The sequence below is a fragment of the Pundamilia nyererei genome, unplaced genomic scaffold (assembly GCF_000239375.1).
Source record: "Pundamilia nyererei isolate P.nyererei 1_Seehausen unplaced genomic scaffold, PunNye1.0 scaffold00042, whole genome shotgun sequence".
Lineage (NCBI taxonomy): Eukaryota > Metazoa > Chordata > Actinopteri > Cichliformes > Cichlidae > Pundamilia > Pundamilia nyererei.
The window spans coordinates 302190-320479 of NW_005187443.1; the positions used below are offsets into that span (position 1 = coordinate 302190).

General features: G+C 39.5%; 1 protein-coding gene across 1 annotated transcript in view; it reads left to right on the plus strand.

Moving 5' to 3' along the window:
* suclg2 (succinate-CoA ligase GDP-forming subunit beta) overlaps positions 1-18290 on the plus strand; it is a 99310-nt gene that overhangs the window by 5948 nt on the left and 75072 nt on the right. The window contains exon 2 of the mRNA XM_005731194.1: positions 11084-11225. Within this exon, the coding sequence (XP_005731251.1) occupies positions 11084-11225 (142 nt within the window). The remainder of the gene's footprint in view (positions 1-11083; positions 11226-18290) is intronic.

Below are 18290 nucleotides of genomic sequence, written 5' to 3' on the forward strand. Positions count from 1 at the left end.
AAAAAAAAAAAAGGATCCTGGAAATGACGTCATTTCCTTGTTACCCGGAAGCTGAAGCCCTCAGGTACAAATGCTACAGCTAAGCTACCGGTATTACATCCAGTCATGAGTGCACAGATTGCTGAGTATTTTCAGCGTGGCTTCAAAAATGATGAAATCCTTGTGTTATTAGCTGAATCACATGGCGTTACTATCAGCAAACGTACTCGCGAAAGCGCCAATTTGTTGCGATCAAGTTTTGAGTGCATGTTACTCTGTGCCATATGCTTCCGGGTAACAAGAAAGTGACCTCATTCACGTAGATTACTGATTGACAGAGCTAAGTCGAAATTTCGAGTTAAGGATACTTTTTTGTTTGTTTGTTTGTTTGTTTTTGTTTTTTGTTTTAGTGGCGGAAATGGGCTTCCATAATTGAAAAACCCCGGTAAGACCTGAATTGGAGATTCACCCATTTTAAGTTTAGCATCTTTAAAGACAATATATTCCGCACGTCTTTGAAACGCAACTGAAATTTATTGCTAGTCTGCTTGCCAATGTGTACAATACAATACAATCTGAACAGGATTTTTGGTTTCGTTGTTAAATGTGCTGAAGACTAATTGTAAATGTTCTGGAATATTGTTGCCCAGTCCCTAATGACTGTGACCTGGTGTAGCTAAAACCAAAGAAATGTTTTTTGATGAGAAAAATGTTATTCGATTTTCATCAGAGCTCCCCTTTTTTTCTGCCTGTGCATTATATGTGCTTAGGTTTGAGCATGTGGCAGCAGTGCATTCATACACTAGATGAAACTGAATCCTTTTTGCAATTACAGATGCTGTTCGATAAAACAATCTGTTGTTCTTTTTACAGAGCTTGCACGTGGACTTGGCACTGAGGAATGTATTTTATCTTTATTTTATTGGTGCTGACCTTTCATTTTCTAGTGTTTGACAGCCTTACAAACTAGGAAAACTTCAGAATATGTTTTATGTGCCATAAAACCGCTGGTCTTGCTTTGAGGACCTGTTTCCCAGACATGTATTAAGCTTAGTTCAAGGTCTTTTCTTCAGTCGATATTTTTAAAAAGTTAATCCAGGACTGGGCTCAATACATGTCTGGGGAGCTGGATGAAGATGTTCTTCAGCACTTGAATTAATAATAATAATGATTTTAAAGGCACAGACTATTGTTTTTGACGCTCATTATTCTTTAAATGTTGAGTTCCAGATGTCATCAGGGATGGAAGTTTAGTGCTACCTATTGGGAAAACTAATGGATACAAAGTGTCCTTTGTCCTATCTTTAATTGGATCTTTAAAATAATTACAGCTCTGAATGTCATTGTGTCTGTCTTTCTTTTCCCCATGAATCATGGTGACAGTGTGGGAGAAGTAGATCTGCTGTTTGCTTTGTGTTTGATGTACAGGACATGCTGGTGTTAGACTCCTGTCTTTCATTTACATTGGCCTGTTGGCAATTATGGTTTTACCATAGCAGCATCCAGTTATGTTTTTCTGTCTTCTTATTCAAGCACAGCATGCTAACATCCGTTAATTATTTCAGAATATCAAAGTACAGCTGGGGGTGATTGGCACATTGGTAATGGTGATTTATATGTTCATAAATGTCCAACTTATCAGTGGCTCCCCTGAGATATCACAGCTCATCCTTAAGGGAGCGTGAATTCAATAGCTGTGAAATGTAAATCTCATAATGGTGCTTTATATGAAAAGTCAGGAGGTGAAGGTAAAACATAGTATATGTGTAGTTAAAATCCACTAGATATTTTGGCAATTCATTGCAGACATACTTTCATGTAATAAGGAGGGGGACCAGCAGATTCACGTTTCCAGCTGCAGAGCTTTCTTCCTACTGGAAATAAAAACATAATTCTTTGTTTTCACTGTAATAGATTCTAGGTGTAGCAGTGCACCTATGGCAGTTTGCTGCAACTGACAGCATATACAAACAAAAATTAACTTTTGCATAACTCCATTTTAATAATTGTATGACATTATTAAACTTCACAACTTTTCCCAAACTACTATAAGTTTAAGGATCTTTTCTCACTTACTCATCTGAAAATAAAGTGCTCCGATATTAGAAACCGGCATAAATACTTAACTGAAAGTGAGCTGCTGTAAATTCATCTTCACCTGACGTATTTGACTTTACAAGACTAAATCAGGTGCAACAGATTTATATAACAAAACCAATGTCAGTTTCTTACATCATTTTTTTCAGAGGTAAGATATCGACCCCGTTTTCTTTTTAACTCTATAAATCTCTCTCCATAATTTTCCTCATACCTGCTTTGGTCCTTTGCTCATGCTGAGGCTGCTGACTTCTGAGGTTTAGATTGAGTTTAGCGTTAGCTACTTTTCCTTTGTTAGCTTCTTTAAAATGTCCACGTTCAGGTGATGCAGAGGAGTTAAGCATTGGACTACGTTTGTCTTTATAAATGTTTTTCAGACTCGTCCATCTGTACTTGAATTTATGTCCTCACAGTGAAGAGTTTCCATGGTGAAGACATGTTAGCTTGTGGATTTAAATGTGCGCACAACTATAGACCAGCTTGTAATCAAACATCTGGGAGGCTGTTTGGCTGGTCATTGGTCTCTACTGAGAATGCTGGAAATCGGTTGATTTAAATCATGGATTGATCGATGCATCTCTAATAAAAAATGCCTGCTTTTTTCTGAAAATGGAGAATAAAATAAACACAGCAGGCCATTTCAGAATTTGGCAAGTTAGGAATTCTAAGCAGTCATTAAAAGAACAACAATGAGGTCTTTCATAATGCTTAAATATTTCAAAAGTCCCTTTGACACGTCCTGATTGGACTGTTGCAAACTTTAGAGCTCTGAAAGGAGTGTCACGCAGGTTGCATCGATACAGATTTGCAGTGTCCTCATGAATATGCCTGCTTAAAATTGCCTTAGTCTCTCAAATGTTGTCAATAGCCTTTCTTTATTTTTGCATAGAAACTAGTAAGGATCAATCCAGGGTTGACTTATTGAAAATTTCCTGTAATGGAACTCACTTTGTCCTGCCATCAGGGCTTTTGATTGATGATAGGCTTTTTGTAAGTGGGATGGTGTCTTGTTCAAGGTGCATTTCTGACTCGGTGCAGCTGTTTACTGCCTTAATGTAGCTCTTCACAGTGTATGTAAGAGATTTATCTGTGTATATATAATGTATAAACTTACTAAGTAAATAATTCAGTGAGATAATGTAAGGTTATTTGTTTTTATTTATTTTTATTGAGTTCTGAAAGGTGATGACTGACAGTGGCTCCTGTTAAAGTACATCTCCTGCTTCAGTGCAGCCTCTTCACAAAGTCATTTCATCACTAGTGTAACAATAGATACCATTAGCTTCTCATATTGCTCACATTTCTATATAACAGTTTCCATAAAGTACTGAGTTTTATTACCGCTTTGTTTGTCTGTTTTTAAGAATGATTTTAATATAACTGTTACAAAGGTAATATTTTTGGAAAGCTGCTGAGCTTGTTTGAATAAATGTTATAATAGGATAGCTGGAAACTAGAGTTTTTTTGGGGGGAAATAGTGAAATTGATTTATCAGATGATTTTCTTCATGCATCACTTGACACTTTGTTAGTTACACCCTGTTAGTACTGGGTTTGGACTCCTTTTTGGACTCACCACTGTCTTCGCTGCATCAATCCAGCAGCAATACTCAGATCGGCTGTACAAACCAAGTACAGTTCACATGGTCCTATGTGAACTGTACCTCAGTTTGATGTTTTTAAGCTCGCACTTGGTGTGTGTGGTCTTCTGCTTTTATAGCCCTATGCTTCAAGTTTGATGTGTTGAGCATTCAGAGATGCTCTTCTGCACACCACAGTTGTAACAAGTGGTTATTTGAGCCGTCCTATCAGCTTGAAGGATTCGATTTCCTGTGATCTCGGGCATCAAGAGGCCATTCAGACCTCTGTAAACACTAGTGATGGTTGTGAGGAAATACCCCAGTAGATCAGCAGATTCTGAAATAGTTACACCAGCCTGTCTAGCACCAACAACTGTGGCACATTCATAGTCACTTAAATCAGCTTTTTCCTTATACTGATGCTCAGACTGAACCAAAGCAGGTTCTTGACCATGTCTAGATGCCTAAATGCAATGAATTGGTTCCATGTGATAAGCTAATTTGTGTTAATGAGCAGTTGAAGAGATGTACCTAACAAAATTATACTTTGCATGCAACATCTTAGTTATATAGATAATGGTAACTGGTCATTTTTTATGAACCTTCCAGCAACCTCTTTGAAAAAATATTAACATAAGGTGAAGACACTGCTTAACTGTGCACCACTGCTACATGTGCAGCAGTGTGGGGAGCATTATAAACAATGGAGTCAGAACCACTTTTAATTTGATTTTTCAATAATCAAATAAATCGTTTTAAATATGCCATTTAATATTTTGTGAGTACATATGTATGATGTAATTACTACGAGGATACGTGAATTTCATTACATTGCCAAAAGAAAACGTGTGGCGGAGTCTTTCTTTTACAGCCGCAGTGCTGAAGTCTCTTGTATGATAAATCGCTTGTGTTGAGAGATAATGTTCCTGTACTGTTAACACCTGCCAAATCAGAATCACAACTTCACTCACTATTCGCTGGATCCTGTCTAGACTTACTTCCAAGAAACAAATGTGTTGTTTGACCCGCCGTGTCAACCCTTTGAATTTTTGAGTAACAGATTGACGAGCAGTGCAGCATTGACGCTCGGCTGTTTATGGGCCTGATCAGAGGTGATTGCCTGCTTTGTAACCTTCCCCTGTAAATTAAGGCTTATGGCTCCAATAAATTTTCAAGGGAGCTGGAACTGCTCTGTCAGATGGTGACTTTTTGACATTGTTCTACTCTCATAGTGATAAAGACAACTGCTCTAAATTAGCCTTAGGATATTGACTCCTTAAGTTTAACAGAAGGGCAAATGACAAAGTAGTGGCATGTCTTGAAATGACTTTGCAAAGTGCCAAGATCAGACATACCCTAACTGTGGTGACACTTCTCACAACAAGTGTTGTTTGACATTGTGCATCCTGCTCTCAACTAAGCATGAGACTGCACAATTCTGTTCCTTTTAGGAGGAAGAGAAGTCCTGATGTTGCACGATGCCGCGCTGATAACCATATGGTCCAGCCAGAGAGGTGTTTTGGGACTAGTGTTGTACATACCAAGATTTTGTCCTTCAACACCACTGGTGGATCAGTACAGCTGCGACAAGGACTTGGCAATCTGATGCATCTGCTGCCATAGCACTATCTGTCCTTCCTGTGCCTCTTTGTGCGAGGGCACAACCAGTGAGTGTTCTGGAAAGAGAGCGCCTGCATGTCTATTCTGCTCATTTCAGTGTTGCAACTATTCTTGCTTGCTTGTTTGTTTTTCGCGTGTAAATCTCATCAGAATTTAGTGCAGGGAATTCAACGTATGAACTGTGGTCTTTAGATTTGTTTACCTTTTTGCAATTCTTTCATTTATACTAACTATCTAATAAGGTGCCTTTGATGTGAATCGTTTTTGCAGATACTTATGGAGCAAAGGACCATGTAAGGTTGTTTTTGGCTCTTTGGCACATACACGTGAATGTGTATCATCTATTTGTTTAATTACACTTCATCGTGTCTTTTCAAATCTAATATAACCACAGTACACTGAGCACTGACTCACTTAAGGCATATTTTTTGATTTTTCTATTTTTCTATTTTTGCAATTCCATCAGAACATAAGCGTGTGCAAAGCTCCTCTCTTTTATCGTACTTTTCTAGACAAATTTTATTCGCACTTTACAGCAATAACCTTGTGCACCAATACTTTGTTGGAGTTTTACTTTACTGTGTTAAAGGGAAGAAAAGTTAAATGTTGATCAAGTAAGTAAGCAGACAACCCATCAAGATATGGCTAAATGTTTGATGTTTGCTTTTAGCATTAAATGAAAAGCCCTGTTAGGATCCATCTTTTCTACAGTGTATTGCTGTGACATTTTCTGATCACTCGCTGAATGTCAGGACTCTTGCTGCAAGCATGCCAAAAGCAAAATCTTTCTCAGAATAAGTGCTTACTCAGTTTAACTTCAGCTTCCCTTTCCTCTGCCTAATTTAAATTTTATATTTAAGTTATTTTTCCGTGCTTTTGCATCAAATCTAAAATGCAGTTGCACAGGTATAAAGAAGACAAGGTTGAGCTAAGAATAGAGTGGTATGGCATTAATACTGTATGACTTTGTGCTTAGTTTGGGGTTATTCCTACCTCCTGGTCATTTGCGTGTTCCTGTCCTGAAGGGAAAACCGGAGACAATTTGTGTGGGCCTGCGATGGTTTGTCAGTGGGCCAAGTTCTTTGAAAGTATGGCTGGAATGAGAAAGGGGACTTTTTGATTTACAGAGGAAAATTGTTCCTTCAGTTTTTTTTTTCTTCTGCCTCCTCTTACCTTCATATATTAATATAGAGATCATTATTTATCATTGTCACCACTCCACCTCTCTTTCTCCAGTGTGCCCCACTTCCTTCACTTAAATGCATCCATATGAGAGATCTTGAGTGCTTTTGTCTGTAGAGAGGTTTGCTCTGAATACTTTATCCCATCTTGGGCCCATTGCATACAACTTTGTTTGTGCCAGTGTCTAGTCTAGTCACCATTGTGCACAGCAAACCTTGTGTCTATTCTTGTCATCTTTGTGTGTGCATTAAGAATAAGTAGAGCAGTAGTTAGGCTGAAGGACTGTGTAGGATCGTCTCTAGAGTGCTGCTGATGATAATTACTGTAGAGAGTGTGTCTCGAGGGACTGCAGGCCAGCTGCCTGCTTGCCTCCCTGCCTTACTGCCATACTGTCATCCAACACTTGCAGCTTTTTTGTTTTTTTTCCAGGGCAACCATGCAGTACTCAGATTATTTCTCTTCCTGTCAAGATGTCAGCACTATCATGACTTTCTTGTCTGAGTGCAGGATTAGAAATGGCTGAAACCATAACTGTTTCAATGATTAGTCCGAAAGGAATTTTAAAGTAGTGATATCTTTATATGGTTCACAGTATCGATTGTTAAGGTGGCAAATATATCTGTGTTCTGAGTTGCAGCATCTGGGGAATTGGCTAGTATAAAAGGTTTTGCAATACTGTAATTCCCATTTGACACTTTTCTTTAAGCCTTACTGTTTTCCTGTTACTCAACTTTGAAATACCAGAGTTTATGCAATAGCCTTGCATAAATATTAGCATTACAGAATGACAGTTAACTAAAATGTTCCTGTACTTTAAGATCTGTCAGTGATCGAATGTACCGTCCTCTCTGTTTAAATATTTTAAAAAATGAAAGAAAAAAAAGTAGTAGTAACGTAGGCGGGCAGTTAATTGATGTTTCTTTTTTAATTAAAACAAAGTAAATTGAAAATGAAATGAAAGCAATAATTAAGAAACGGTAATTGCAACACTGTGATAAAGATTATTGTGCAGCATTTCCTTTGCAGTCACACTGTTGTGTATCCTTGTTGTAAATCCATCACACTTCTTTTACAGTGGTACATTTTTGTTGCTCCCCAAAACCCAAACTTGGCGTTATATTTAAAGTTCAAGAAAATCTAGTGCAAAATTTCTATGAATTACTTTTGTTCACTTTCATAGCATTTCTTTTTGTCTCACCCATGTTACTCAGAGAACCAGGGTTATATTGATGACCTTAAGTTTCCAGATTCGGAAACTAAATAAGCATCAAATAAACATGATTTAAATACTGACCTGCAAAATTTTAAATAAGACTTCAGCATTAATCAGCAGCCCTTACTTGAGGATTTTATGCCAAGGCACAGTGACCTCGTTATGGGGGTGCATGTTTGCTCAACACCATCCTACGTTACTTCACTATGTGGATTTTTACATTAATTTGTCTCCCATTTTTATATTGTTATCAGCAGTAAGAGCACATCTTTGATACAGACTATTTGTCTGTGGATCTGCGACACAGTAAAATGTGCCTCGGGTTTCTTTCCATTCTCTGGTGTTTTGCCCAAGGTAACTGTCAGTGCCTGGAGGGCCACCTCAATCCCTACCTGACTTTCTCAGTATGCAGGGGTTGTTATTTTAGGAAGTCTGGATATCTTTTTCACCCTCGCTCACCCTTTCTTTGGGTGACAGTGAAGCCTTATTAGTTTGAATTTATTTAACTTTCCTGAGTAGTTTTTCTAGACCACAACAGTGTTTCTAATAATATATGCATAAGTCAAAGATAGTTGAAGATGCCTCCTGTGGAGGAGAATAAACACTGACACTTTGGGTTTTTTATTTTCTTTTTTCAGATTAAGTAGACAAAAATTAATTGACATGGTAACTGTTAATGAAAAAAGTCACTGGTACAGACACTCAATTAGTATGCTGTTTTATGATGCTGATGTATTTGTGGATGACTCTTAACCTCTGTAAAAATGAAACCTCAAGTTAGAATAATACACTGCAGACTAATACATGAAATTGTTTCATGCACAAACTTGCACTTGTGTAGTTGAGGTTGACTACACACTGGCATTACTGATGAGCATAAGAGCTTGGATACTTTGCAAGTATCTATATACATACCATCTGACCATACTGTGATGCGTCTTAGGTCACTCGGATCAAAGCATTTAGCTGTCTGGTTAATACGTGTTGGTGTGATCTGATGATACTTCCTATTAAGGTGTTTAACCTGGCCCTGGGAAGGGTCCCATTTGCCACTTTCTTTTAAGCCCATTATAGAGTAAAAGATTGACAGATGGAGTTATTCATTTAGGCAGCAGAGCTGATCCTCCTGGGGCAAACAGTTGGGTGGCAACGGAAGTGGATGTTTTAAGAGAGAGGGCCCTGCAGGTACCTGACAGCAGTCAAGTGAGTCGGCAAAACAGAGGGAACGTGTTTTGCAGCTTGGTTTGTTAAGGCTGTGTGAGATTTTCCGCTAAAGTGGACATAAAGGAGTGAGCGACAGGCAGAAAAAAAGAGTAAAGTTTTAAAGTCATACACATCAGCCAAGTTTTTGGCCAATACCACGCAGTACAGTTAATTTCCTGCCCTTCCTTTGAACCCCATCCACGCACTGTGAAAGAATGACATTATCAGAATGTGCTGCATTAGAGGGATATGGGTAATAGACTTGGAAGCATATATGTGTACAGTACAAGCTGTAATAGCTAAAACATATAAATAGTGTAGTATTACAAACAGTACTGCAGAGGTGACCTGCACATGCCCCTGTTTAGTGTAGGCCAGTATACATCAGCGTGCGCTGCTCTCCAAGAAAACAACCTATTTTGGCTGTAATGAAGTCTCTCGACAGGCTCTCACAAGAGCTGGAATGGAGAAAGCATGCTAATAGTGTGCTGTGGCACAGAGAGGATTGGTTTTGGCACGAATTGTGGATTACTGGTCTTGCAGTTTTGTTTTCAGTCGAGGTCCACCGATGATTGTAGATTGAAAAGGTTTAACTTGGCTATTGCCTATTTAAGGGACCATGTCAAGATCATTATCCTTTAATCACTAATAACCATTAAGTGCTAGTCGGGGTTACATTTTACTCCGTCTATCAGTAAATGGTTGAAAGAACATCTCTCTCTTTCAATTCCCTCACTCTTGTGTGTTCCCCCTTCGTGAATGATGGAGTGACTGATGACTTTAAAAAACACACAGTGGCCTTTTCACGCCCCATGAACCACTGAATCAAATTGCAGCCTAAAAATGCGGACACAGTCCATGTGCGTGCGCTCAAGTGAACAAAAAATGGCTGCTATTGTTGCCTGTTTGGTCCCTACTGTAAGAAGCTTTCAAAAATGTAGTTTCTGCTCCTCTGTCTTTATTCCTCTTGAATTCAAACTACATTATTCATTCACTGCGCACGGGTCTCACGCTGTTTGCAAGTGTGAGCAAGAAACATATAAACATGTTTGCTTGCTTGCAAACATTTTTACCATAATCTGAAGAGGTCCAAATAGTTAAACATGACTTAGTACGCAGAAGAACATGATTCTGTTATGGTTGGGGTTTTTTTTGTTTTTTTTGTTTTTTACCACATCACAAATCTTTAGTCTGTTTATGAAAAAGTCTATAAATAATTTGTTAGACTTATGTCATAAACTTTAGACAAAATGGCATTGTTTTGATTTTTTTTGTTTTGTTTTTTTTCTTGCCATGAGTCATCGAGAAATCGACAATGCTTCCTTAAGTACAGTTCCTGGTTTGTAGCATTTGACGTTGTTGCATTGATCTTTTGACAGTCTGTTACTAACAGAGTTTCAATAGTACACAAAAGCAGTGGATTATGTCACAAGTGATCATTGTCTTCTACATTTTAGATCACTTATGTGGCCCTTATGCTCATGCAGGTGTCCCTGAATAACTAATGTATTCTCTAACAGCATCCCATCTCAGTTTAACTCGACTGAGTCAGCAATAACATATTGTGTTGCAGTCCTAATGTTATCCTGATGTAAGTTTAATCTTTACCGGGTAGACAAATAGAAATACTGAAGCATTCTTTCTGTGCCGGCCGTGATTTAGTTCATAGTTCTTGTTTTTCCTTTACTTTAATGGAGTTTCTCTTCTTAATGACTCCCCAAAGACCTTTGCTGTGAAAACATTTGCATCCAGGCTCACATACAAGCCTGCTGGTGCAGAGGGATTCTAACTCTAACACAGTCTATGTCTCACTGTCGCATTAAAAAGCCAATTTCTTTTTAATAGCAACAACAGCTGGAGCTGACAGGACCGGTGTCTTGCTGATGGAGCAAACGGCTTCTTAGCTGTCCTGCAGTTTAAGCCCAAATGCCTGCCTCATTACAGGAAAAGAGAGCGTAAAATAGTTGGAGAGGAGTGAGGAGAGGAGTAGAAGATATATCCTATACTTGCTATGTGTTGTTAGACATGTTTTGGTATTGTTTAATGAAAAAAAAAAAACACAGCACAGTAGACAGGCTTGGTGATGTTAAGGTGAGGGAAAAAACTGCCATTGTTAGATGTGGTGGGAGCCTTTGAAATGGATACCTATTTGCACTATTAACTTTGTTTCATTTACACTTTTACTCTTTCTACCTCGATCTTTCATCTAGTGCACCTGGTTGAGTCCGAGGAGATGGCTGAATCTACAGGAGTACCAGAGCAAGAAGCTGATGCAAGAGAGTGGCGTAGCTGTCCAGCGCTTCTATGTGGCTGACACAGCTTCTGAGGCACTGGAGGCTGCAAAGAGACTCAGTAAGTAGAGGACACACATACAGAGACATGTGATTCACTTATGTCAGCAGCTGCAATACGTTGTTGTTTAATATTGGTTTGTACCAGTGCTCATTCGTGGATTTCACTGATACATTACTTGAAGCTGTATGTTCAATGATTATTTGGGATCTGTCACAGTTTTTCACATTTATGGTAAATGGCCTGTATTTGTATAGCGCTTTTCTAGTCCCTAAGGACACACCTGTCATCCACCCATTCACACACACATTCACACACTGGTGATGGCAAGCTACATTGTAGCCACAGCTGCCCTGGGACGCACTGACAGAGGCGAGGCTGCCGGACACTGGCACCACCAGTAGGCAACGGGTGAAGTGTCTTGCCCAAAGACACAACGACCGAGACTGTCCAAGCCGGGGCTCGAACCGGCAACCTTCCGATTACAAGGCGAACTCCCAACTCTTGAGCCACGATCGCCCCCAATTTAATCAAAAGCAAGTTTAAGGTCAGTCTTAAATAAACTGGTGAGTCTGTGTTATAGTGGTCAGAATTGTGTTATTTTCAATTATTTTCATGCAGTATAGATTCAACAAGTGCACTTGACTGTATTGCATTTGTAGCTCTCTTTTAAACACAGATGTAGTGAGGCATAAGCTAATTCCTAATTATTCTCTTACTGTAGTTTTAATGAGTTAGTGTAATGGTAAACGGTAATTGTATTGCTGTACCCAGTAAAACCTTAACGGTCCTATTTGTGCCGCATGGCTCTTTGGCCCTGCTACCCAATGTGCAAATGGCTGTGTTTGCAATTTAACAAGGCTCGAAGTTTTATCATGTTAAATTCCATCTTTGCTGTTTGCGTACGTGTGGGAGCTTGTGTTTTTGTGGTAGTGCCTGCTCAGTTTTTCATCACGGCATTCATCCATACTAATTTGTTTCGCAACCTCTCATATGAAGTTTCATATATAAGTGTCAAGCTTTTGTTTGGGTGTGTGTGTGTTGTATAAAATTCAACTTGCTGCCTCACACAGTCATACAATGTAAGGTAGTGGCCAAAATTGTGATTTTTCTTTTTCTGTTTTTGTACTTGTGGTACAAATTTTCACAGATGCATTGTAAGCACAGTGTTAAGCACACATACATATGTGTGTGAACCTACATCTGTCCTCTACCTTCCCTGTTCTACTTTCCTTTCACACACCAAATTGTCCAACACGTATAGTGTGTATTTCCACCCCCAGCTTTATATTTTATTCAGTGTCCTCTCTAGCTACAGCAGCAGCTTTCTGATAGTGCCTCCAGGTTGGTTGTCAGCCAGTGAGGTGCCACTCTTACTGCTGCCTTTGGGCTCAAGCGCCTGGGGCGCTGCTTTCAGTGGCCCTGGTTAAGATGCTGGCAAAGATAAACTGAATAGGGGAAGAGAATATATATATTTTCATGACAGTATCTAGAATGTATTGCTTGGTAGGGGATGAAATGGAGAGTCAGAAAACTTGGACAGAAAAGTTCGAAGGGTAAAATGTAATTTTTCTGCACTTACATAGCTTATTTTACACATACCTGAATTTTAAGGCCATGTTTTTCTTGTTCACTCATTAACAAACACATTAAAACACAAATGGCAGCGTTCACCTGCCATCAGGAACAACTTGGGGTTCACTCTGTTGCTAGCTCTGCCATTAGTTTACATTCCACACTACCACCTAAATTACAGCACAACAGTGGAATGGACAGTCTAATGAAACCGTCAGACAGCCTTAAAGGCTTGTGTGCTCTCAATTCAGACAGCATTTGTCCATTGACAGTACATGCACTCACCAACCATTCACATATTCAGGTTTTCTTTGTCATGCAAATACTGAAAGGTGATTTAAGTGAGTTTCAATGTGGCATGGTTGTAAGTGCCACATTAGTTAATGGGCTGGTCCGCGTATTTCAGGAACTGCTGAACTACTGGGATTTTTCCGCACAACCATCTCTTGGATTTCATAGAGAATGGTCTTTAAAAGAAGAAATATCCAGTGAGCAGCATTTCTCTGGAGAAAAATGACTTGTTCATGTCAGCAGTCAGAGGAGAATGACCAGAGTGCTTCGAGCTGACAGGAACGAAACAAAGAATCACTCGTTAGAACCAAGGTATGCAGAAGACCGTCTCTGAAAGAAAAACATAATAGAACCTTGAAGAAGATGGGCTACAGCAGCAGAAGACCACACCGGGTGGCACTGACTCATTAAAGTTAGAGAGAAGATTGGAAAAACATTGCCTGGCTTGATTCTTGATGTCTGCTGCAGCATTTGGGGGTGGCAGCAGCTCAGGAGGTAGAGCAGGTCATCTACTGATTTGAAGGTTGGTGGTTTGATGCCAAACATCCTTGGGCAAGATACTAACCCCAAGTTGCTCTGTGATGCATCCATCTGAGTATGAATGTGTGCCAATGTTAGAGCACTTAAAGCAGGGGTGGGCAACTCCAGGCCTCAAGGGTTGATGTCCTGCAGGTTTTAGATCTCACCCTGGGTCAACACACCTGAATCAAGTGATTAGTTCATTACCAGCCTCTGGAGAACTTCAAGACATGTTGAGGAGGTAATTTAGCTATTTAAATCAGCTGTGTTGGATCAGGGACGCATCTGGTGTGAGTAGGTTAATGTGACATGTTGTATAAAGCGCTTTGAGCGCTCCAGGAGAGTAGAAAAGCGCTATATAAGAATCAGTCCATTTACGAATTACATTTGGATTGTGGTCATATGGCATAAACAACTTCCATCCTGCCATCATCAATTAAAGTGCTAATAGTGAGGAAATGGGTTTGCATTATCTTGGTGCACTCTTAGTATCAGTTTAGCATTGTGGCCTCCACAGTCACCAGTTCTCAATTTCATGTAGTTTTATTGATCTTCTTTCTTATCATATCATAAACAAATCGCATGAGCAGTCACAAAATTATGAGCTGAAAATTGGTAGGAACACATTCAAATTACAGCTCCCGCAGCTGACTGGGACCTTTTTTATGTTACTAATGCATTTCCAGTGTCCCTGACAACAAATATGTTAACCCAAGTTTTTGCAGTAATTTCAAGTCAGCTTGGTTAACCAATCCCTTGCTTCCCATAGTCCCTCAGAGCAGCTTTGCCCTAATATCTCTATTCATGCACTGGGCTTTGGTTGGTCCTTATCTGTGTGTGTCTTGCACTTTTTGTGCCCTTTGACTACTGCTGGCTCGCTAATAAAGCATGCAAGTGAGCATCCACATATGGTTCATTTCTTCAGACACACACTGACTGACTTTGTCTGGGCCATTTTAGGTCATACATAAATGTGTTAGAAAGTAAAAAAATACAGAGATTAATAGTCTTTAGCTGAGATTTGTGGTGCTGATATACAAGCCGAGGCTGTGCCAGGCTTTGTGTCTGAGGCTGTGATGGGAAGGCAGGGAATGGAGCCAGCCTAGGATGAAGATCTATTTCATGGCTTTCCACTGTAGAGGACACGTGGTATGGCTCTCTACAAAATATATGGATGTTTGGGGTATCTGAGCTGATCAGAGTGACTCACATGGATTTCGATGTCCTGCTGTGAACCCCTGACGTACACACAATTGAATGAACTCGTCAAACATTGAAGCACGGGCACAGATGAATGACATTCACGGAGTAGGCTTGCTTTTATGAGCACACAAACACTCAAACATTCACACCAACTAGTACACTCCTCTCTGCTCTCCTCTCTTAACCGTGAAGTGGTTAAATTGGCAGTTCAGTCACAGCAATGTTACACAGGAAAAAAAAAACTCTCATTCCTCTCATGGACTGTGGAGTGGTCCAGCTCTGGTAAGGTGGGCACAGACCGATTTGTTCTATTGCTGCTGAGGACAAACAGATTTTATCCTTCTCTATCAAAGCATTAAAAACATGTATCTGGAGCAGACTTTTAATTCGCTTTAACTTGAATGACACTCTTAGGGGAGAGTTTGCATTGCATCAGATGGGTGATTCGCTACCAGGTAATGGCTCATAGAAAGTAGAGTTTGATTTCTTGAGTGTTGTACTGGGTGAGTCCTGCAGGGAGCTTTTGTGATGGCTGGTCCACTGGGACACTGAAAACGTTACCACACTAACTGCTGCTGTCGGTCCAAAACCAGTGACCCACATCCACTATTCACATTCACAAGCTACTAATTTTTGTATTTTGTGTGTGTATATGTACATGTACAGATTACAGTTTACATCTACAAATTACACTTTTCCATCTAAGTATTTCTTAATCTAACCTTAATATGTAAATACTTTAAATGAAAGTTAGAGTTTGTACCATATTGGCTGATAATGCCTGATTTGGAACAGATTGTTTTCTTTAGGTAGATTTTCATCACCATAACCCAAAAATTTTAATATGCAAGTAGGAAATCAATCCTGTCATTTGAAGACTGCATCGTCTCAGATGCTGTGCCTGGAGCGACCCCCTGCTTGGGCTTACAGCAACCTGATGCTCGTATTCCCACGGGGATCACTTTGAGCTTCCACCTTCCACATCTGTTCTTTTTGTTCCTTCAGCTCCTGGTGCTTCTCGACGTTCTCATGCTCCTTCTTGGGATTACCACATCTATCACAGCTAACGTTTTTTGCTTGTCGGCCACCACCATGTCACCGTGGAACTGCTTAAAGTTGAATTCCTGCAGGATCTTAGCTCTGCTGTTCTCAAGCAGTTTTGCTTGTATGTTCCGTGTGGATTTTGGTACATCTTGCCTATATTGGACAGAGATCTTTTTGTACACTATCCTTGCTATATAACCGATCAGCTGCAGACCAGTTTTATTTTATATCTCCTTGAGTTTATTCAGATAAATTGCATAACACGATCTTGTTACAATGGAATGTTCTCCTGGGAAACTTTGCGCCCTGGCATTCATGTGGATGTTAGTTTGACACATACTGCTTACCTAAGCATTGTGCAGAAAAAGCACAGCACACTATAGCAATGACGCTTTCCATAGGGACCCCAAGTAGGACAGCGTGGCCTGCCTCAGAGTATCACAGGCTCACAATTGTGTACAAAGCCCAAGGTGTTGACCCAGCTTTCAAACTCATCAGAGCCACCTTTAATCCAAAATTTAAGGTGCAGGCCAGAGATGATTCCTATCTAGGAGCCACAACCCAGCAGTTCACTGGGCCTAAAAGATCTTTGGGCAACATCCTACGCCAGAAACAGCACATCCCAGATATCCTGTGTCCATGCCAAACAGGGCAAAGTGGTTTTAGTGAAATTAAAACCTAACTAGAAGGAACGGTGCCGTCTTAAAAGCAAGCAATCATACTTAATATAAACACCTTTGCTATTTTTTGTTCTGCATACTGCACTTTATAAAGACAGTTTAAAGAAATAACTTTTTAGTGCATTTTTGAAAGCGCTGTTTCTTATCTGCTAAGGCCTAAAACTTTCATAGGCAGAGATTTTTCACAAATGCTTTGTTTGAGATGTCACAGTAACTGCAGTAATGAATATAGATTTTGTGTTTGCCTTCGAAGCAGATTTGCACGGCCATGCACACAAATATACAAACACACATACCTGTGCCCTGCTACTGCCAAAGAGAATATGATTATGCAGTCCACTTTGTGTGTCGCCACCCGCCTGACAGATGCATCTGCAGAGCAAATCTTGATGGATTTTCAGTCTGAATTCTAAATCAAAACCACATTTTCCCTCTCTTTTCTTGGTACGAAAGCCCTTCATGTCTGCCATTTCCTCTGCCTCCCACAGAACTCGTTCATTGACAGAGCAGTGATGGGAAAAAACATCGGTCTGGATTCTTATCTTAACCGCATGTTGAGCCTGTGTGATGAATGGGAGCAACATACACTTGTGTATATGTACAGCTTACATCAGATGGCAAAGTGTTCTCTTTTAGCATTGTCATCTTCCTGACTTTCCTTTCAGAAATTGTGCTGCAGTCATATTCTCTGCGTCCTTCATTTTTCCCTTTCTTGTTTTCAGTTTTATACTTTAATCTTTTCGTACTCCTCGCTCACCTCAGTCTCCCTCTGCTGCTCTCTTCCTCTCTTTGTGCTTAGCACAGCCTCACTGCCAGAATGACAATTAACAGAGGAAGGAAATATTTTAATTTATTTTTTTTCCCCACTGCTATGAATATTCAGTGTAAACAGTTTTTATGCATGGCTGTCAAATCTCATGTGTGCTTATTAAAAGGATGGTTGGTTTGATATGTTGGCTTACTGAATAATAGCAAGCTACCTTGACATTAGCCAACCCTTTGATGAGGCAGGTTTATGTGTGTGTTTATGCAGTTTTGCAAATTTGGTTATTCTTGTATATTTTGTGATGTTGCTGGATAGGAGAGGGAACGAGAGCTCTATGGGATGTTCCCAGCTCACAGACACATTTACATTGGTTTCCACTTTTTTCCCCTCTGAAGTTGAGGTACTTTAAAAGCACTCAGATTGTCGGATGACATAGACGTCAATCTCAGAATAAAAACCGTGTGTGTGGGGGGGGTTATTCTATATATAGTGGTTTATGTTCTTAGAAGTGAAAGAGGCTCTTTTGTTGGTCAGGATCTATTGTACTCAAGGGAAAGAACCTCATATTGTTTTTTGTACGTATTGTATCAGTAAAACTAGCTTCCATACATTTTGTTGAACTTTGAAGTGAACAAAAAACCCAATATAAACAACAGCTAAATAACAACCTAATTACAGCTGCATACAATAGTTACATGGGCTGTAAAAGCCAAAAATTCTGTCAGATGTGGAAATTTGCAAAAGTCTTAAGCCACCCCTCATTTTTTAAAAAGTATTTTGTTAGGAAGATATATATATATATATTTTTAATTGTTCTTTGGGAATCACCTTGTTGGTGCTGGTACTGTTTTTATGCTTGTCAAACTCCGCTGTTTTTGGCTTCTTTTTTTTTTCTAGATTCATTGCTAATGGGAACAAAATGGGAACAAATTTGTTTTTGTGATAGGCTGCTAGTATCAAAATTATCAAAATAAAATAAACTGTTTACGGCAATATTTTTTCATCGTTTTGATGGTCACTGTAGTGGCTGTATTAATTTCTTAAAGT